General features: G+C 36.5%; 3 protein-coding genes across 5 annotated transcripts; 1 reads left to right on the forward strand and 2 right to left on the reverse strand.

Moving 5' to 3' along the window:
- Positions 1-300: 300 nt before the first annotated feature.
- LOC113081686 (complement C1s subcomponent-like) lies at positions 301-9,121 on the reverse strand. 3 transcript variants are annotated; one of them, XM_026253712.1, is made up of 13 exons: positions 8,725-8,873; positions 8,453-8,601; positions 5,416-5,511; positions 4,985-5,183; positions 3,831-4,011; positions 3,579-3,701; positions 2,887-3,077; positions 2,637-2,784; positions 2,358-2,473; positions 1,914-1,989; positions 1,448-1,573; positions 1,286-1,369; positions 301-1,183 (listed from the first exon to the last, which is right to left on the reverse strand). In XM_026253712.1, the coding sequence occupies exons 3-13, from the start codon at positions 5,472-5,474 to the stop codon at positions 429-431; spliced, it is 2,058 nt and encodes a 685-aa protein (XP_026109497.1). In that variant the 5' UTR covers positions 5,475-5,511; positions 8,453-8,601; positions 8,725-8,873; the 3' UTR covers positions 301-428. The 3 variants fall into 3 exon arrangements, with proteins under 3 accessions (XP_026109497.1, XP_026109496.1, XP_026109498.1); XM_026253711.1 differs by having other exon boundaries at positions 5,416-5,618; positions 8,725-8,840; XM_026253713.1 differs by lacking the exons at positions 8,453-8,601; positions 8,725-8,873 and adding an exon at positions 9,075-9,121 and having other exon boundaries at positions 5,416-5,618.
- Positions 9,003-16,776, forward strand: LOC113081687 (tumor necrosis factor receptor superfamily member 5-like). Its single transcript, XM_026253714.1, has 9 exons — positions 9,003-9,168; positions 9,242-9,344; positions 10,459-10,584; positions 10,679-10,834; positions 11,418-11,511; positions 13,221-13,306; positions 13,389-13,505; positions 14,250-14,357; positions 16,316-16,776. The coding sequence occupies exons 2-9, from the start codon at positions 9,314-9,316 to the stop codon at positions 16,483-16,485; spliced, it is 888 nt and encodes a 295-aa protein (XP_026109499.1). The 5' UTR covers positions 9,003-9,168; positions 9,242-9,313; the 3' UTR covers positions 16,486-16,776.
- A 2,668-nt stretch (positions 16,777-19,444) lies between these two features.
- LOC113081690 (retinol-binding protein 1-like) lies at positions 19,445-21,941 on the reverse strand. Its single transcript, XM_026253718.1, has 4 exons — positions 21,553-21,941; positions 20,514-20,698; positions 20,255-20,356; positions 19,445-20,006 (listed from the first exon to the last, which is right to left on the reverse strand). The coding sequence occupies exons 1-4, from the start codon at positions 21,626-21,628 to the stop codon at positions 19,953-19,955; spliced, it is 417 nt and encodes a 138-aa protein (XP_026109503.1). The 5' UTR covers positions 21,629-21,941; the 3' UTR covers positions 19,445-19,952.
- Between the last annotated feature and the right edge of the window lie 738 nt (positions 21,942-22,679).

Consider the following 22,679-nt stretch of genomic DNA (forward strand, 5'->3'; position numbering starts at 1 on the left):
CAACGAAGGCATTTCTAAAGCAGTTCTGAGGAAATAAATCATAATTAATAAATTTTCGCTGTTTCACATGAGACGCAACAAAGGTGGTAAACCTTTAAAAAGTCAGGTTTGTTTGATTTGGCTGAAGAGGAACACTAATCTGGAACAAGCTGCAACATGTTAATCACATGAAAGAAAAGAGAGATGTGACAGGCATGAGCACTTTACCTGCTGGATTACCTTTGAAATAGTGTAATGTTGTTAACATTAGACAAAAATAGAACATTTGATATAAAATAGGAAATAAGAGGCTGAAATTCCTTATATGTGAAAATGGTTTTATTGGTGAGTATAAAAGAAATATAAAAGTTTCAAAGTTCTGAATTATTCATGAAAATAGAGTAACTTTATTGGTGTGTATTACAGTTAACCACTGATGTAGGTGTATATTATTTTGAGTTTTTTTCAATGGTTTCCTTGATCCAATCCAGGTAATTCTGGACTTTAGTATAGAAGCCCTTAAGGTTTTTATTCCCACATCCAAGAGGACCCCATGAAACAATGCCTGTAAGACGATAAGGCTTGTCCGGAGACCCATAGCCCAGAACAGGAGAAAACAAAGGGCCTCCACTGTCCCCTTGACAACTGTCTACTTCGTCTCCTCCGGCACAGATCATGTTATCGGTGACAGGCAAACCCTCTGAATGACATTCACCAAGTGGATGTATCTGGACATGTCCATAAAGCAGATATCTACTACTTTTTTCGTCTTTAATTCTTCCAAAACCTGAGATTGTGCCCTCCTTCACAGGTTCATTTGCTTTCTCTGGGAGACACACTGGCCTTATGTGTGGACCTATAGGCACCCTGGCAGACATTTTGATGAGTGCAATATCATTATCATAGTTAGATGGAGAATCTCTACCAACTTTTTGATAATTTGGGTGAATTATGATCTTCTCAGTTTCCATAGAGACTGGGTTTTGGCTTTTACCATCAACTATTGCCCCTAACCAATTCATGGTGGTCGTTTCGTATCCATCCACTACATGAGCTGCTGTTAGAGCCCAGTAATCACTGATTAAAGATGCACCACCTCTGGGACTTTTCTTATGAAAGAGCTGCCAGGGAATCTGTTTAATTAATGCTGGCTTCCCACCAAAGACTCTTCCACCAAAAAAGGCGTCTGTATTAATTCCACATACTAAAAGAGAAAGAGAGAGAAATAAGAAATGCATGAAAAAGAGATATGGAAGATAGAGTATATGGGTTTATACTTTATGGTGTATTCAGAGTGAAAGAATACCTGGTTCACATTTAGGCAAATAATCTGTTAATTTTTGACCACTCTCAGACACCCAGTTACCATCAGCATTACAGGTCAAATTACCTGAGGAAAGCGAAGATAGGGAAATAAATATTTTGGTAAACATTACATCATAGTTCACATAAACCATACACATCTCACCATTTTTATCCAGTTGATAATATTCATTTTCACACTTAAGACTGATCTGGTTCAGATAAGTTGTTGACGGCTCTTTTTCTGATAGCTCCATTAATTCAGGAAGCTCTGGAATGCCGCAATCCACAGCTAAGGAGGAAAACAAAACAAGTGCTTTTTTTATGACACATAAACATTTTCAGCTTCCTGCATTTCGGATGGGTCTCCAAACCTACTGAGCTTCCAAATATTTTCTGGGCATTGTACTTTGGGTGTGCATCCAGTTGTATGCCACAAGTCTATGCTAAGTTTTGTGAGCTTGTAACATCGCATCACATCATTTACTGTATATAACAGCCTATTTAATTCTAAAGATTAGAGAGAGGGAGAAAAATGGTCAGGTATAATAAATAATTAGCCTATGTCTATAAAAAAAGCTAATTGTTCAGGAATCAAGACAAGAAGGTATTAAAAGAAGACATTTTCTCACGTTCACAGGGGATAACAGGACTCCACTGTCCATTCTTCTGGCATGTGGCTTCATACTCGTCCTCAGCTGATTCATGCTATGGAACATTTCATGCTAAGTGTGAGTTTCAATGATTGAAAAAAGGGGGTTGACTCATAAACTAAAGTACATGCTGTTATATCAAGCCGACTAATGTCATCTAACAGAAAAACACACTATACAAATTTTACAGCAATATACAATTCAGTTATATTTTTTTATTAATAATTTCTTAATGTAATAATATTCTATTAAATATTATAAATGTAATTGAATTATATTTTATGAGAGTTTATTTACTAATATTACATTACTTTTAATAGACATTTAAAGTACATTTTCTAAAATGTTTCTCAGCAAACCCATAACTTTAATCTGTGGCCCTTCAGCCTTAGAAGGTCAAATCTATCAGCCTGATCTACTTACTGATTTTAATACATGTCCTTTGTCACATTTCACTGTAACTTTGTACCCAGTGGGATATTCAGCATGCTGCGGGTTCAGACTAGATTTTGGTGTCACAGGTCCAGTACATTTCATCCCTGTAAAAAAGCAAATAAACAGTCACCCAGCAATATTCAGATTAGTGATACATCCAAATAAGTTTTTTTTTTATGGAAGAGTCTCAGATAATGTTGTCCAACCAATTCTGAACATGCAGTTTATCCTTGTTTAGTGTTAAGGATGGGCTGGCAACAAGCACACCTCTCGTTTTGTAACTAAGGCTAAACCCTCGGTTTGCTCCTTTATGGTCGGTCCTGAAGATAATCTCAACACGTTGTGACCTTGTGAGGAGGGACGGAGGGACATCCCTTCCACAAAATGTCTGAACGCCACCATAGAGGGGTTTTATCTAGATGGATTGAATAGAGAAAAGAGAGAAGATGTCAATGATGAGAAATACAGAGAGAAAGAGTTCAAGTGGTTCAAATCTTGCATTAAACATCTTGCATACAGTTAATGAGTCGATGCACTGTCCATTCTCCTTCTCAACGTCAAATACCCCCATGAACGTAAGCTCAAACTGCAGACCTTCTTCTACAGCCAGAGTGTAAGAACACACAGAGTTTTCGGGGTACGGCTCGGGCCAGTCAGGTGACATCAGCACACCTTCTTGAGAGCCTGTGTGATCTTCACTGCAGCTAACTGACACACAGAGAGAAAACAAAAGTGTCTCACTGCTTTAGGGATTATGTATAAATTGAGTCTGTCAACTAAATAAAAAAATAATCAACTTAATTACGTATGTCAAATAAAGACTTATATTGCATAACTAATTTGAAGACGTAGATTTCAAAAACATGTCTTGTGTGGATTGTCAAAAACTTGAAGGCAATTGAGTACTGCAGCCATGGCATCAAAACCTTGAAGGCTTATTTGCCACTGGTTCCCCTCTTAAGATTTTATTAATTAATTTTTTTTTTTTTTAATCCAAAGCGATTTACAGTGCATTCAGGCTAACATTTTTTACCTAACATGTGTTTCTGGGAATTGAACCCACAACCTTGTGCCACTAATACAATGCTCTACCACTTGAGCCACACAAATTATTTTTAATAATGACTGGTTGACTGTATTCCTTTCATAATTAATTGCAATAAATCAACAAGACAGCCAAAATCTCATTCAACCACAGCCATACATTACCTTGGCAGGTGTGCTTATCAGAGTCAAGGGTGTAACCTGGTCTGCAGAAACAGCGATAACCTCCAATGTAGTTATTGCAGAGTTGGGTGCACTCATTTTCAGGGTCCTTACACTCATCAACATCTATAAGTCAGCAGGATTTGAGGTTAAAACTTAGCTCAGCAATAACCAATAACAGACTCTGTGGACCACAAATAATCTCATATGCTTTCTGCCCAGTAGTCAATGTATTACTTATCATTTATTACTCACCCTTAATGGTGTAAAAGCCTTGAAATCCAGTGTGTCTCTCAGTGTTTGAGTAGTCTGTGAGAAATGAAACAGAGAGACAACCACCAGGGGAAGAGTGGAGGAAAGGATTGACAGACGACTGCAGCTCCCTCATGGACTTGCGTCCACACAGATTGAAAAGAAGCACCTCATCTGCAAATAACTGGACAATTTTTTTTTTTACTTACACTACACAAAATCTCAATCATTTGTTTAAAATATATACACTTTAGTAGATCTTATTGTGACACAAAAACTCTCTTTAAAGGAATAGTAAGTCCCAAAATGTAATCAACCTAAAGCGTAGATGTTTGTTTCTTCATTAGAACAGATTTGGAAAAATGTAGCATTACATCACTCAAATAAAGAACCCATCAAGATGTTTTTAACCTTAAACCATTGCTTTAACTAAAATATGAATCCTCTATCCATTATATTACCTTATCCAGTGAAAAAGTCATCTTGTCTGAATCAGGAAAGAAATATGCACAGATCAAGCACCATGTACAAACAAAAATGGTCCAAAATGGTTGTTGAGAAATATGTCAGTGGATTTTGATGTGAGAGGACAACAGGGGACATCTTCACTTGGGGAAGTGTTATTAAGGATTATGGGCTCATATTTTGGCCAGAAGCAATGGTAAAAAAAAATGTAACGCTTTAATGATAAATAAATTATTAGAAACATGCAGCTTTTTGATACACAGGATGATAATTGATGGGCAGGATTCTTGTTGATGACATGTGTATTATTCCCAGACAGTAAGCAGTTTCGGCCCAAATCCGGCCCACATCTGGCCCGCGTGAAATCTATGCAGGCCGGATATGGGCCAGATCTGGGCCGAAACTGCTTGCTGTCTGGGTTGCAATGTTTTTATCAGTTGTTTGGACTCTTATTCTAACGGCACCCATTTGATGCAGAGGATCCACTGGTGAGAGAGTGATGTAATGCAAAATTTCTCCAGATCTGTTCCAATGAAGAAACAAACTCATCTACATTTTGGTCGACCCAAGGGTAATTTTTTTATCAACTTTTCATTTTTGGGTAAACTATTCCTTTAACATAAAACTGCACTTCTAAGTGCACAGAGATAAAATTAGCACTTAAAAAAAAAACCTCTCTCAAACACAAATACCTTCAAGGCGTCATCCTCACACTCAAAGCTTTCTTCTAGGTCCAGATGTATGAGAGTGAGTGTGATTTTGTGACCAGTTGAAGCACACTTTTTCCAAGTCAGGTTGGAATAGGGATCATACCCTCGTGGATGTCCAGGTGATTGTACCCATCCAGTTGACAGCACGGACCCACACACAGGAAAGAGAAGGACAATAACACTGGACAGGGAACGGACAAGTCAGAAAAAAATCATTAGAAAACAAGGGTGAAAATAGTAGGTCAGAAATTAGCAAAGTATAGAAAAGACAGAGATAGACATTAAGAACAAAACCAAAAGAAGCATAGAGAGAGAGAGAGAGAGATTGATAGAAAATGACAATCAATATTAAAAACACACTTAATTTATTTTATAATCCATGCAATATTTGGAAAGATTAGAGAATTACATACCAAAAAACGATCATGTTGAGAAGTGTTAAAGCTCTCTCCTTCTGCACTTTCACTTTCATGCTCTGTGTGCATCATCATGTCCAGCCCTCTTTTCCCCTAAAAACAGTCAACATACTTAAACGAAGTGTTTCCCAACATCTGTCAGTGGGCGTTCACTCTGAACTGACGTGAACTGGAGGGCTGACATGGCTTCTCCAGAAAGACTGTTGTGGGGATATCAAGCATATTAATATTAATTATACATTAATTTAAAGTTTCAATGCTATTTAGTCATTTAAATACATAAGATCATTATGTACAGTGGCCCATAAAGTATTTAGGAACTAGTTTATGTCACTGCCGTAAAAGATGATTAGCTATTTTATAATCTTTATATGCTATTTAATTTTTTAAATATTATTTTATATTTTTATTCTTTAAAATTGATGTATACTATTGTTATTTTAGTTGATTTTTCTTTAAATGTAAAAGTCAGCATCTTTTACGAATATGAAGACTATTTTAGTTAACTGACAGCTTATGCACCGTTTACAACATAATCTAAAAATATATTAGTTAGAGTAGAATGCTGAAACTGCTGAAAATGTCTTCAAGCAGGGGACCCACTTTCCTGCAGAGTTCAGCTCCAGCCCTAACCAAACACACCTGACCCAGCTAAACAAGGTCTAAAGGATCACTTGAGAAGTCAGAGGTCAGGTGTGATGAAGCAGGTTTGAAAAAAACTTTACAGGACAGTGAGTCCCCAGGGGCAGGGTTGAAGACCTAGACAGAGAGTAAATACGCCTCCTGGTGTCAGAAATGAAAAGGAGAGAAAGTTAGGGGTGGAGACATTAAAGAAGAATATTAAAGAGTCAAATAGATCAAATGGGAAAGGGAGAGAGTGCGAAGGTATGGAAGCCCGTTTCCGCCACTGAATAATTTTTTTTTTTTTTGACTTTTTCCAAAGAAAATGGTTAGATTTTTTTCAGAATGGTTAGATATAAACTTTTTGTGAGTTATAAAATGAAAAAAGACTGATATGTGACCCTGGACCACAAAACCAGTCATAAGGGTCCATTTGGCAAAATTACGATTTATACAGCATCTTAATAAATAAGACAATATTTGACCAATATACAACTATTTGAATATCTGGAATCTGAGGGTGCAAAAAAAAATCTAAATACTGAGAAAATCACCTTTAGCAATGTTCTTAGTAATGTATATTACTAAATTACAAAAATTTGGTTTTGATATATTCACGGCAGGAAATTTGACAATATATCTTCGTGGAACATGATCTTTACTACAAAGCGCTGCACATGACATGAAAAAAATAAAATAAATTGTGCGCATGATTTACTAATTTATTCCCTCAGTGTACTAAAACGTGCACACAATTACTATTGCGTTCCATCGATTTACTATTGCGTTCCCTCGATTTGGTAAATTGTGCACACGATTTAGCAAATCGAGGGAACAAATAAGTAAATTGTGCAAACAATTTATAAATCGAGTGAACGAAATAGTAAATCGATGGAACACAATAGTAATCGTGTGCACGTTTTAGTACATTGAGGGAATAAATTAGTAAATCGTGCACACGATTTGCCCTACTATTTTTTCCTGCATGTCGTGCGAGGCTCCGCACTTTACTTAATATCCTAATGATTTTTGCCATAAAATAAAATTAGATAATTTTTGGCTATTGAGTTTATATCTCACAATTCTGACTTAATAACTTGCAATTGCCTGTTATAAAGAGAAAAAAAGTTGCAAATTAGAGATTTAAACACGAAATACTGACTTTTTTCCTGAGAATTGTGAGTTTAAATGTTTAAATCTCTAAATTGTGACTTTTTTTGTAAAGAGAAAAAAAGTCTGAATTGTGAGATAAAAAGTAGCAATTACCTTTTTTTTAAGTGGCGGAAATGGGCTTACAGAGAGCAGGTTTAGAGATGTGGGCAAAGAGGAAGAACAAGTTATCTGCACTGTTTTTTGAAAGTTTTCCAACAACCATTTACCCTAACAACCACTCGAGTCATTTTACAGGCAGTTACTAGTAAACTATGTAAAATACAGTGGTGTAATAGAACTGCTTAGTTCTATTTGTGTTTTCTGTTGTGTAGTTTTACAAAAAACATTGATGTACATACACATTACACTTAAAATTTACTCATGCAACAGTAAATTTTACTCAATGCAACAGTACATTTACCAACTATATTACATGACCATAAAATCCACAAATAATGCGAATTACTTAGTCTACATCTGAGCTAAGCAAGCCAAATGACACCACACAAAGGAAGTAAAACAGAAAGTGCTAATGGCTTTATTTAACACAAAACAAAGGAAGTTCACTGTTACAGAAATAAATCTCTTGTCCAGGCCATGAATCCTACTTCTGTCATTGTTGTAGATCCTGAATGTGAAGGTTTGCTTTTATTTTTAGCTGGGATCCAGGGGCCCTCAAAGTGTGCTAAAATAAAAATAAAATGTCTGAATTTTACATTGTTAAAATTTTTCCTTCCTAAAGGCTAGTTGGAAATCATGAGATAGGCCTAAATCACAATTATTTGATTGTTTTGACTGCCATCGTTTAATGTTTCTAATTTATTTAATCTTAATGTTTATAATGTTTCTAATAATTGTGGGTCAAAAAAAATAATACAAAGTTAACTTAAAAAGTCATGTCAATTACGTGTGTTTATATCACAGAAAAGCTATTAAAAGCTATAAAAAGATTAGATGTTTATTTACATCACAAGGGTGATTGAAACACCTAAACATATACAGTATGTGTTTTTATTAAGTGTCTGTTCTAACGAAAGCATATTTTATTATAGCTATTTGTTGGAAATGAGATAAATATCGGGAGGAAAGAGCTTTTTTCCATAAACTACAGAGTAAAATATTACATGTTGGTTTGAAGAAGGTTCTGTGTGCCACAGCACAGCTGACATTAGAGATTACAGTAAAGATACGAAACTACAGTGTTAACAGCTCTGACCAAATGAGGAAAAGAGTAGGAACAAACACACACACACATTCTCACCGTGATGGTATTGCAGTCTTCCACAATAGTGTCTGTGGCTTTTGAAGTCAGACCTCACTTTTTTTCTCTGACGTTTAGCTCACAACGTGTGATTCAGAGCAGGTAACAAAAGATATTTGCAGATACATTTTGCTCAAACATCCCTGCCCCTATTCAGAAACAATTAAGAGTGATGCCATTAATCAGAAATGTTATAAAAAATGAATTAAATGTAAAGGTTTGAAACACTTCATAGCAGTAGTTTTTGCTAACATAATACAATTTTTCCTCACCTTTACCGTTGGTGTAAAACTTAGTTTTACAAGTACAGAACTGCCTCATTGTCTCAAACGTATGACAGCCTAACAGTATTTGAAGGAGCTGTTTTAGTTTGGATGTCCTCGATAATGCTGACAGCTACACAAGAAATTCTCAGTAAACAGGTCTCATATTAACGTTCATGCCTCAGGGGTTTATTACTGCATGAACAGGAAGGAAGAAAAGAGAATGCAAGCAGTGCAGAGGGTGGATAGAGGTAGTGGGGCTTTCCAGCGCAGAGGGCAGAAAAAAAGTGACAGAGGGGGTTAAGAGTGGGCGAAGTCAAAACGTTACAGGAAGAAAAGAAAAAAAAATATTCCCTTACCTGCAGTGGTTCTACTGAGACAGTTAGAGAGAAAGAGCAAGCAAGTGTGACAGACAGACAGAAAAGAAAAGAAGACAATTGACGCAATAGCACGGTCAGCATGACAAAATAATCACCAGTTCCTTGGTAACTTAACAGATCAATCACTTCCGTAATTTGTGTTAAAGGTTGAACAAGTCAACAGACTTCATATGACTGTAAAGTTATCACACTGAAAGGACCGAATCAAGACAACAAAGATGGGAGAACTGAAATGCAAATGTCCAAAAGGTGAGATTTCCATATCATTATATATTGATATTTACTGTAAATATATACTGGGAATGTTTGCTGTATTTAATATTAGAATCTATTAATCCTGTTTCACATATTGTATCACTTATTGCTGCTCAAAATAAGGTTTCTGTTTCAACTTCTGGCAACATTATTAAAGCAGTTTTGATATCTGTGTGTGAGAGAACGACCAGGACTGATCTAGTTTTTATTACTGCTATCTTTTACAGCGATATTATTTGAAGTTAATTTACATTCAGTTCTCCTTTGTTCTGTGCCAATATAGAGCCATAGCTTGTATACAATTGACTGTAAGACACAGGGTATTATATTTACTTATCCCATTGTTTCCATCAAGGAAAAATCAGGTCTCTAGACATGGTGTACCAAGGAAATCCTGTACTGTAACCCTGCTAAGATTTTCATGGTTCCTGGAAATCACACATTAACATAACACAGGATATTCTGTATCAGTTTAAAATAATGACTTATCAGGTGGACTAATGTATGCATAACATTACAGTCAAACCAAGATTTTCCAAGACACCTTCAACATTTCACACATTGTCACGGTTTATACTCTATAGTTTAGAAAATGGTAATAAAATATGACACAAATTTAAACCGTGTCAGAAAAAATTCATCACTTACTCACTTTCATTTTGTTCTGAAGAAGTCTCATTCTTTCCTCTAGAGAACACAAAAGAAGACATTTTAAATAATGTTTTACTGTGTTTTTGCAAGTCAAATCCATTGTTTTCAGCTCCACTGAATTTCATTGTATGGGCAAACAGACACTTCTCTTTACTGCAGTATTTTAATGCGAAATGATTTTGAGTTAATTTACATTCAATTTGTTAGTGACACTTACCAACTTACAATAGAATTGACTAATGCACAAAAAAACAAAAAAAACAATGACACGTATTCCAAAAGAGTCGCTGTGCATCCATGGTAGGAGTTTTATTTTTAATTTTTTTAGGTCATATGCAAGCAACTTCTGTCTAGAAATGACTATTTTCATGTGCTTTTAATACATGGGTCACAAATACTAACTTTTTATTGTGATTGCGGAGTCTTAAGCAAAAACTGAGCTCTCTTTCTTTCTCAGGAAAATATATGCTTGCCAGATGTAATGCCACATCGGATATAGTGTGTCAAATCTGCCCACGGCGAACATTTATTGATCAGGAAAACCAAATGAGCCAGTGTCGAGCCTGCAGGGAGTGTTCCAGCAGTAATTTCACATTCACTCACTCTGGTTATTATTTCTAATAATGCCACGTGTCTTTTTCGACAAGTAGCCTAATGTTTGTGTATGTGTCTGACAGCCAGCAATATGGAGATGGTAAAGGAGTGTGAGGCAGACAAAAACACAGAGTGCAGGTGTAAGCCAGGATACTTCTGTACACACATTAGTGAATCCCACTGCGATTACTGCAGTCCGGTCTCCATGTGTCCTCCAGGGAAGGGAGTTGACTTTCATCGTAAGTAATCAACCTTTGCTTATGTGGTGAAGAGGTTTTCAGAATGTTTGATGCCTTAGTGTACCTCCAAATATGAAAGTCCTTTTTCAGTTGAAATATAAAGATATCTACTGATATAGAGTAGATAGCAGTAGTGCCATAGTGTTCCTGTGGCTCAAGTGGTAGAGCATTGCGTTAGCAGCACAAGGTTGTGAGTTCAAATCCCAGGGAACACATGTTAGGTAAAAAATGTTAGCCTGAATGCACTGTAAGTCTCTTTGGATAAAAATGTCTACTAAATGCATAAATATATAATCACGAGTCCCTTTGGAACTTCTTTAATGCATCTATATATATGTTCAAATACTCTGAGAAGGGACAATTAACCTAAATTCACTCTTGTCAAAGACCATGTGAACATAACACTACAATTTGTCTCAATATCCACAGCGACATACTTATTGACAGGTGAAAAATAAATCAGTTGAGTTTACATTAAAGCATGGATATACCTGTTAGAAGATCTGCAATGGTCTGAAGGGCTTCCTGTTTAGAGTATAATATGTGGCAGGAGGACTGAAGAATAACTGAAGCTGTGTTGCAGATACGCACTTGAAAGACACTGTGTGCAGACCCTGCCCAGAAGGAACCTACAGCGATGTGATGGACTACTTTTCCAGCTGCAAAAATCATACAAGGTGAGAGTCAGTGTTATGCATGCATAAATTGCAATTTCACAACTGACAGATTGACTTATCACAAATTCACAGAATCCCGACCCCCCCACATACACACTGTCTACACATCACTAAAAGGTCCTTTATAAGTGTCATATGACTTTCTTAAAATAACATTATTTGGTGTATTTGGTGTAATGCAATGTGTAATGCAATTTAAGTTTTAAAAAACACATTATTTTCCAATTAATGTATATTATTGTTGCTCCTCTATGCCGTGTCTTTATGTAAAGCATAGATTCTTACAAAGCTCATTGTTCTGAAAACCGAGGTGTACGCCGATTGGCCAGCTATCTAGTAGTGCGTTTTGATTGGCCGAATACCTCAAGCCTGTGATGGAAATGTTATGCCCTTACCATACTGTGATGCCGTCTCCTGGCACGACGAGACAAAACCAATAAAACCCATTACAAATGAGGCATTTGTTGCATCCAGTGGGGACATAATTACTAATTATAATGACTTTTACTGTGATTTTACACATTGTGTATCATGCTGCATAAACATAAAACCATGTCTGCATTTGTGAGCGGAGAAGTTACGAACAACAAACACTACTCTACACTGTTCAAAACTCGTGTTTGAATCATCAGTAGCAAACTATTTAAATATGTAAACATACGGACTGTGAGTCAGAAGCACCAGACTGTCCTGGCAAAATTGTTATTGCCCCACTTTATAGAAATAGACACTGGCATTGTAGGCCACTCTCACAGTAAAATACCGTAAAATGCGCTGCACACATCTGAATATTTGGGTTGGACTGTTCTGGAACAGTGTTGTACTGTACATACAACTTAACCACTGATTTCTAGTTGTGTCCTCTTTTGGAAGGCCGAACAAAGTAGTTTTTCTTTAACAACGACACAGGTCTCTAGAACATGGCGCAGGTGGTAACAGAAAAAGTTATGCCTTCTTTCTTTGTGTGAACATTTGGGTGGCATTATGCAAATCTTCCCACGTCATGATATAGACGTGGGGGCGTGTGAGAACGAGCCATTTCAGGTAGCCATGGTTGACTCTTAACTTTTACAAAGAATATCTCTTTGGATTTGAGATTTTAGTCTTTGTAACTTTACAGATCGTCTTCATGCACCAAGAGCTTGTGACACTCCAAGGAGAAAGGAAAAATTGAAATCGCATCATATGACCCCTTTAAATAGAAATGATCTCTTGTGAAACTATCACAAGCTTCTGGCTTACATGAATGATTAATTCCAAATTACACAACCAAAGATGTCTTGCCTTCTGCTTAACTTTTTCTCTACAAGTAATATCTTTTTATTTTTAGACGTATAATGCCTTTTCTTTTTCACCTGATTTACACAAAATACAGAGGAGGAATGCAAAGGTTTTATGCATAACCATTACAGGTTTTACGTAAATGTGTTTTATGTCATTCTCCTACACAAAATAAGACCACATTAATTTGCTTCCAATAAAAGTGTAGACGCACACTGTGTAAGAGAGTGGGTGGGTATCGCTTCCTTTCTTAAACTCTCTCTGACATTCACATACATTATTTCTACACATACACAAAGCAAGACACTCAAAGACTAAAATCACACACTATAATAAATAGTTTCCATGTAATTTTCCTTAGCTCAATAGAAATAAAACTTGACGCAGTTTCCCCTCTGAAATCATTTGCCTAATGTGTCATTTTACAGTTGCGATGACTTGGGTCGAGATGTGAAAGTTCCTGGGACTAGCAAATCAGACGTTGTGTGTGGAAATTTTAAACCATGTACCACATGTAAGTCTCTATCCCTTTACTGGAAAAACTAATTTTATAGATAATGTCACCATGTAAACTCACTTTATGTCCTTTATTTCAGCTTGTTCTTGGTTGTTACCTGCTAGTCTGTGGGCAGGGTTCGTGATTACCACCCTGATTTTATTTCTGATCCTGTTTATAATTTATTGGAGAAACAAACGTCAGTCAAAAAGATTAGGTAAGTAGATGTACTGTAATACTGTTCGCAAGCATTTCTGCTGAGTGGTCAAATAAGTCAAGCTGGCTTCATCAGATCTGTAGGTTATAGTTCTAGATTGACTGTAACTGTCCTTGATGATGGGCGAGCAAACTTTTGCACTGACGTACATAAAAGGGTTATTTAGCAATAACACAAGTTTGATTGATGGGAAACCAAACCAGAACTCTGTCGCTAATAGTACGGACATAGATGCATGTGCATATGGTTACCCACACATAAAATGCCTATGCAGGTCACTGAGGGATAAACTGCTCTGAAATCTTTTGATATTTAAGATAACACATCTGCTGCCGTCACTGATTTCCAGCATCAGCAACAGTGATACGTGCTCTGCTGTAGGCTTTGTAAATAACTTACTGCTTAGTGCACAAGATGCTTAAGATTAAACTCCTGCTGGTAAACCACATCCTTTCAGGTCTATACACAAGCTCACACACATGTATCAGTGTGGCGTCAACTTTACAATAAACTGTTAAAAATCATCAGAAACATCTGATGGTTGCTGGAAGTACAATACAGAATCCTGTAAATGACGTCCATTTCTCACACACAAACAATTGTTATGCATTAAGGGTTAAGTGATTATCAAATTAATTATTCAAGTTTATGTATTAAATGCAAATCTAAAGATTTATAAAAATGTGAAACATACAGGCAATGTGTTTTTATTTATGAGCCATAACTGACATTTTGTTTCCTCAGAGATTTCTTTAAGCCACATCTCGCCGGTGCTTCCTCCAGACATCCTGAAATACCCTGCAGACTGTGATGTGGAGAAACATGCAGAGCATCAGCAGCTCACACATTTAGGTATGATGTTTTACTATGTATGTGTGAATGTAGCCCAGGTCTATTTCTCAGCTCAGTCAGTTCAGTTCAGTTTTGATTCATCAATTCTGAAAGTTCAATTCCGCGATAAGCATCTTAACTTAAGACAGTGGTGTTGTTATTCACCTCAGTGTTGATTCAGTTCAGTTCAATAACAGTGTTGATGGTGCTTCTGAAAGCATTTTTAACAGCAGTTAATCTGTATCTATAATATTTCTAAAGCTGTGACCTGGAAATCTTGCAGATAACTTCACACAGCATTCTAGAATCCACAAGGTACAGATTAAATACAGTCAGGAGAGTTTCGAAATAAGCAATATCATATTTTATGATGACTTCAACTACGGCTTTGCGTCAGTGTATAAATCATTACGAAGTTTCCTCTGACCTCTTCTGATCTTATCAGCTCACAGACGAAAGGTACAAACCACATACACGATGTCTTACACTGCATGTCAAATAACCTAGAAGGTTTAGCTGTTTTGGCCTCCCACGACTCCCACACTCTTCTCCTGCTATTAATTTGTGGGGGCGATGCCATCTTTGATGTCTGTAGTAAACATGGGGTCTGAATCACATACTGTTGTAAAAACCAGTCATACTGTGACAACAGGTAGAAGTTCTGGTTTGTACAGTAATCAGCTTTTCTGGTCTAGTCTTCTAAGACAAATTTACAAGAAACTGTTTTTTTTTTCATTCAGTGCTTTTGAAACAGAAATGCTAAGACAGACCTATCGTTTGATCTACAAAAAAAAACAGGAATATTTTCAAATATCATATTACTATAACAATTTAAAACAACTTTTCTATTTGAATAAAGTTACAAATATATGATTTATTCTTGTGATGGCAATGCATGCTGAATTGTGCATATGTGAACATAATTCATATTAATAAAGAGTTTTGAATTTTTTTAGTTCAAAAAAGGCACAAATTATTATATATTGAGATGTTTAGCCAATCAAGTCAAGTCACCTTTATTTGTACAGCACTTTATATAGTACTGGTTGCGTCAAAGCAGCTTTACAGTGTCAAACAGGGAACAATTTGGCGATAATGCAAGAACACAATAACAGAGTCATTTTTCCAGCTAAAGTCAGTTCACTGATGATTCATTGATGTCATCATCCAGTTCAGCTCTCTTTCAATAGAGTCTGAGAAATTAGTCAAGAGTCCACAACTAAGCAAAGGCAACAGTGGCAAGGAACCAAAACTCAATTGGTGACAGAAATGGAGAAAAAAACCTTGAGAGAAACCAGGCTCAGTCAGGGAACCAGTTCTCCTTTGGCCAGACGAAACCAGTTAGGCATGGTTTAATTCCAGGCTGCAACACAGGTCAAATTGTGCAGAGGACTTTCCTGGTTCCTGTGGTCTTGTGCAATAATTGTCGAGGTGATGAGGTCTTCACAGGGGATCTGTCTCTGGGGCACATCTAGTTGACATGGTCTCTGCTTACATTCAGGGCTGTAGAGGTCATCTCTTGGTGCTGATCCACCATCGGGTCCCAGGACCTCTCGTACCCAAAGCGACAATCATACACCTAGTATGGTTCTAGTAGGAACTCAAGCTGCTGCATTTTAGACCAGCTGGAATTTGTTTATTAAGTGTGCAGAACAACTACCCAATAAAGCATTATAATAATTTAGCCTTGAGGTCATGAATGCATGAGTTGATGTTTCTGCATTTGACATTGAGAGACATAGGTCATGATTTAGATATATTTATAGGATGGAATAATGTGGTTTTATAAATGCTAGAAACAAGGTTTTCAAAGGAAAGCTTGACATCAAATAACACACCTCGGTTCCTAACTTATGACAAGGATTAGGTTTTTGGTCCAATAATTAAAACCTTTTTTTTTTTTTTTCAAAAATTAGCAGTAGGAAATTACTAGTCAGCCATACAATCACTGATTAATCATTTTCTTCTTTTCCCCTCAGTTGGAAATTACTCAGACATGGACAGCAGCATTCAGTGTGATGGATTTATGCCAACTATGACAATGTCAGAGAAATATTGCCTGTCAGCTGCTGCAAATGAATTTACAGACAGCATCATGTGCCACTCGAACTGTCACTCGGAGCCACAGGAGTCTGAATGGAACGATTAACTTTGGCACATTAACTTATATTAACTGGACAATTATCTATAAAGAGTTATTTTTTTACCACTGAAGAAGCCTGACTTCTGTTCTGGTAGAATGTGTAAATAACTATTTTTTGGGGGAGGGAAATTATTGAATTTACCTTTCACAAAACCTGTATGAATGACAACAACAGATACTGAAGTTACACAATATGGTCTCTCTTGTAGTAGTTACAATATATTGTCTTTAGTTAAGATGCTTGTAGATTCTGTTTTTTCAGATGTTTCATTTTGTTTTAATAAACATTTGGTATTTGAATAATCCCATGACTGTGTATAAAAGTATGTGGGGAAGTCGTGGCCTAGTGGTTAGAGAGTTTGACTCCCAACCCTAAGGTTGTGGGTTTGAATCTCAGGATGTCAATAGACTTAGGTGCCCTTGAGCAAGGCATCGAACCCCCAACTGCTCCCTGGGCGCTGCCACATAAATGGCTGGCCTCTGCTCCAGGTGTGTGTTCACAGTGTGTGTTTGCACTTTGGATGGGTTAAATGCAGAGCACGAATTCTAAGTACGGGGTCACCATACTTGGCTGAATGTCACTTTCACTTCACGCTTTTTTTAAGTATGATAAAGAAGACTGCCATTGTGTCATACCAGGTCTCACCAGAAGATGTCGCAATTGACACCGTGGACTTGAACTTCTCTTTACAGACCTGTTAGTTCGTTCAGTTTCAGTAGCAATGTCCACAGTCACTTGGACAGAAGTACGTACTTGACCACAGAGCAAACCAAATATGCCAGAGACCATAGAAATATGAAATACTATTTTGTCTTCGCCAGAGACGTCAGGGTTTCTCAGCTTGTTCTGTTCTCTACTGCTGAAATGGCTAAATATTACTTTACCAAGTCTATTATCGCCTCTTAGAGGGTAAAATAAGATATTGCAAGAGGACGGCATTTTATTTTACACGGTCTTGTTGAAATGGAAAAATGTTTCATAACCCTCACAATACTCAAAAAAATTGTTTTTAAATTACCATTCGCTTTATGGCATGTCATAAATAGTAGACACTCAAGTACTAGAAACCTATTAGCTGAGCTCTCACATATTTGTTTTAGATAATTATGGGCCATTATTTGAAGCACACACCATCATGTCATGGACATATATATATATATATATATATATATATATATATATATATATATATATATATATATATATATATATATATATATATATATATATATATATATATTTATATATATATATATATATATATATATATACAGTGGGTATGGAAAGTATTCAGACCCCCTTACATTTTTCACTCTGTTATATTCCAGCCATTGCTAAAATCAAGTTCATTTTTTTTCCTCATTAATGTACACACAGCACCCCATATTGACAGAAAAACACAGAATTGTTGACATTTTTGCACATTTATTGAAAAAAAAAAAAACTGAAATATCACATGGTCCTAAGTATTCAGACCCTTTGTTCAGTATTTAGTAGAAGCACCCTTTTGATCTAATACAGTCAGGAGTCTTTTTGGGAAAGATGCAACAAGTTTTTCACACCTGGATTTGGGGATCCTCTGGCATTCCTCCCTGCAGATCCTCTCCAGTTCTGTCAGGTTGAATGGTAAACATTGGTGGACAGCCATTTTCAGGTCTCTCCAGAGATGCTCAATTGGGTTTAAGTCAGGGCTCTGGCTGGGCCATTCAAGAACAGTCACAGAGTTGTTGTGAAGCCACTCCTTCGTTATTTTAGCTGTGTGCTTGGGGTCATTGTCTTGTTAGAAGATGAACTTTCGGCCCAGTCTGAGGTCCTGAGCACTCTAGAGAAGGTTTTTGTCACGATATCCCTGTACTAGTTCAGTATTGGACAGATGATGAGCAGTGTCTGGTTTTCTCCACACATACCGCTTAGAATTAAGGTTAAAAAGTCCTATCTTGGTCTCATCAGACCAGAGAACCCTTCAGGTGTTTTTTAGCAAACTCAATGGGAGCTTTCATGTGTCTTGCAATGAGGAGAGGTTTCCTTCGGGCCACTCTGCCATAAAGCCCCGACTGTTGGAGGGCTGCAGTGATGGTTGACTTTCTATTACTTTCTCCCATCTCCGGACTACATCTCTGGAGCTCAGCCACAGTCATCTTTGGGTTCATCTTTACTTCCCTCACCAAGGCTCTTCTCCCCCGATAGCTCAGTTTGTGTTGGATTGCCAGCTCTAGGAAGTGTTCTGGTCGTCCTTGATTTAAGGATTATGGAGGCCACTGTGCTCTTAGTAACCTTAACTTTGGCCAGATCTGTGCCTTGCCACCATTCTGTCTCGGAGCTCTTCAGACAGTTCCTTTGTCCTCATGATTCTCATTTGCTCTCATGCACTGTATGTGGTATGGTCTTATATAGACATGTGTGTCGCTTTCCTAATCAAGTCCAATCAGTATAATCAAACAGCTACAGTATGTAAAAAAAAGGTGTAGAACCATCTCAGAAGATGATCAGATGAAATGGACAGCACCTGAGTTAAATATATGAGTGTCACAGCAAAGGGTCTGAATACTTGTGATATTACCATGTTACCATTACCATGTGATATTTCAGTTTTTCTTTTTTAATAAATGTGCAAAAATGTCAACAATTCTGTGTTTTTCTGTCAATATGGGGTGCTGTGTGTACATTAATGAGGAAAAAAATGAACTTAAATGATTTTAGTGAATGCGGGTCCACTCTCTGGGTGTATTTTTGTTTGGTTTTTTATATATATATATATATATATCGACAGACAGACAGACAGACAGACAGACAGACAGACAGACAGACAGATAGACAGATAGATAGATAGATAGATAGATAGATAGATAGATAGATAGATAGATAGATAGATAGATAGATTCTATTCTGTGTTCTGTTATTAGTATTGCAATTGGCATTGGCATCAGTAGCTATAGTATAAGAAATAAATTCATACAAGCAGGATTTTATGTTAATATAAATGGTATATTCTAAAGTGGACAAATCTACATATTTCAGACCACAGGAATTTCAGCACTTTTAGACAATGTTTGACTATTGCAATTAATCAAAATCCTATCACACAGATTTATATAATAAAATGTAGGAATCAATAATTCAAGTTGCACCTGACTAGCTAAACCACTGGCTCATTGCTTCTGCTTACTTTTAACATATCTGCAGAATACAATATTAGGGTGCTATGAATCTCGCCTGATCCATATTTTACAGTACCATTCATGAATGTTCACAGAGGGCAACAGGGCTGTATTGTTGTGATCTCATTTAACCTTTGCATTTAAATTTTGAACCAATTTCTTCATTTGTAGTCTCCATTTAAACACTATTTGTTGCAGCTCAGGGACAATCACTGTTGCAATATGGACTCTTTGTGAACCCTGGGCTCTAAGAACAAACTGAGCTCAAAAACCCCAGCAAATGGCCCCTCTATTTCTCTCTCTTCTCTCCATCCTCACTCAGCCTTCTTAAAGACCTGCTTGGCAGTGACACCCTGAGCCCTCATCTCCTGCAGAGAGAGAGAGAGAAAGAGACGTGACAGAAAAAAAAAGGATGAAGGACATTGTGAGAGATGCATAGCAGTAGCCCAGTTGTTAAAGACTCAATTAAGTTTAATCCAAGAACTAAAGACATTCAGAGGTTCCATCACCACTGAGCTTCTGAAAAAGCCATGATTTCTAGGTTAGTTCATTGAAACCAATTCTAAAATGAATGTATTGTTTCTTTAAAAGAAAAGGCTTTTTTTTTTTTGCTTACCAAATGGAGGAGGTTTCCTTCTAGCCAATGTGTCCAGCCTCTGCCCTCTTTCTCTCCTCGCTGCACGCAGATCAATTTATCACCGTCCCAATTCACTGTGGTCTGAAACATATGGAAAACATTATCCATCAGCACCACACATTCCCACACTCCTTTGTCTGGCTGATGTTACTTTAAAAGGGCCCTGTGTGTTTCTCACAAATACATTACAAATGGGTAAACGAGGATAAAAAACAATATAAAAAAACCACACACACACCTGGCACTTTCGCCCATCGACTGCTCCCAGGTCCTCAGTGAACTCCTGTCCCAAAGTGAAGTCCATGTCAAAGTTCTTAAAGGTGGTGACTGTCTTAATCTTCATCTTTCCAGTGTTGACATCATGTTCAATATGTTTGCTGGGTTTCAGAATGGAGACAATTTTCCTTAATGCATAGTTAACATCTGATGAGGAGAGAAAGAGAGATTAAAGAATCATTGTCTATTTAACCTCTTTTTTATATACAGTTGAAGAAATACTTTTCAGTACAATGAAATCAATCTGAATCAGTTGAGCAAGTTCACAAATCCAGTCTTTAATTTTTTTTTTTTGTTTTTTTCCTGAAATAAGAATGATCTCGAGTGGTAAAAGAAGATTATCAGTGAAAAGCAGCTTACATTTCAGTTTGTTCATCACTCAGAGCTACTGTATGAAATCAGGAGATTGGGTATATAATGCATTCATTGTGTGAATCACTTTTATGATACTTTAATGCTGATTTTAAGTTTGAATGCTCCATTATTGCAAATGCATGAAAAAGAGTGACAAGCAAGTTACTGAAAATAACTTTTCAATAACTTTTTCCTCAAATGAAAGAAAGTCATAGACTACATACAAGTTTGGAACAGCATCATTTTTATTTTTAGGTGAACTAACTCTTTAACACCATGTATAACATGATGAGACAAGCATTACAAGCTCTTATCCAATGAATAAGGGACAAATTCAAACACATCTTTACTTTTCCAGGTGTATTCTTAATTCTTAACTAAATTGCTATGATCTCGTTTAGTCTTTCTTCCCCATGGAGGAGGATGATTGGACTGTATTGCATTACATTCACCCAGATAAAAAGGATGCACATCATCCTCATGTTCACAGAGGTTTGAAGACAGATGGAAGAGGAACATCACAGTCAACACAAGCATCAGGTTACAATCACTGTGGTTCGTTTTTATATACTACAGCAGTTCACTGATTATAAGCTCTTATGCTGCTAAACTAAGAAGAAGAAAAAAGAAAATATATTGTTGCTTACCCAAAGCCGCGAGATATCCCTCAAAATTGTCCTGGGAAACCATGTGGTAAATGCCAGTATAATTAGGTTTGGACATTTTCTTAGTTTGCTTTTTTGTTTGACACGAATCCAACCAAACCTTGTGTGTTCTGTACCTCTTTGGGCTCACTTTTCCTCTGGTTATCTGTCTGGATCTCTATCCGTGTGGCTTGGCTGCACTATCGCATTGTTCGCTAGTTAATTTGGTTAAATTATAGCGCGATTGACGCCGTTTCCTCCTAACAGCAGGCGAAGTGAAGACACCGAGCGGAATCTGTGGTCAATGTTTCCGGGAATTTATTCCGTGATGTTGCGTTACACAATACCCCAAGACTTTGCTCCGGTTCGTCCTCTGTAAGTAACCCAAAAGCGTCTGACTCCTCCCTGACCAGTTCAGTTCCGAACAGAGCAAAGAGCCAAATCCTCCCTTTGCTTTGCAGGCATTTCCACAGAGGTTGTTATATTACATATTTAATATATTAAAAAATACACACAAAATAATTAGATATGGTAATTTTACCCCAATAAAATATGCAATTAGGCGTGATCTTATTAAATATGCAATTATGATTAATGAAAAAAAATAGTTCCTTTACTTCCTAATTAAACGTTAGCTGAAATAATAAAATAAAAGACAACATTTCACATATTAAGTCACTTTGACTTGATGTAGTAAAGAAAACTAAAACAGAAATAAAAAATGTATAGACGTATTTAAAAAAAACTCAAAAACACAAAGACATTGGCTAATTAAAATTTTAAAAAACTATAATTGTATCTCAGTGATACATTTTTATATTTCCATTAATAATATTATTATTATATTTTTATAAAGATGTGAACATTTTGCATTTAGTATATAAGCAAAATCACAGTTGAAAGTTGCTAAATATACTTATGAGAATGTGATTTATAAATTATCCTAAAAAAAAAGTTCTATCAATAATAGGATGAATAACAATATATGGAAATTTTCTGACAGTATAGAGAAGTTGGGTAACACTGAAAAACATAACATTTTAAACCCAATCATAATATTCATAATTTAGGTCTGTACCTCGAAATCAAACCATGCACTTTATCCCACAGTTTTTCTCTGACACATTGTT

The sequence above is a fragment of the Carassius auratus genome, unplaced genomic scaffold (assembly GCF_003368295.1).
Source record: "Carassius auratus strain Wakin unplaced genomic scaffold, ASM336829v1 scaf_tig00035020, whole genome shotgun sequence".
NCBI classification, from domain to species: domain Eukaryota; kingdom Metazoa; phylum Chordata; class Actinopteri; order Cypriniformes; family Cyprinidae; genus Carassius; species Carassius auratus.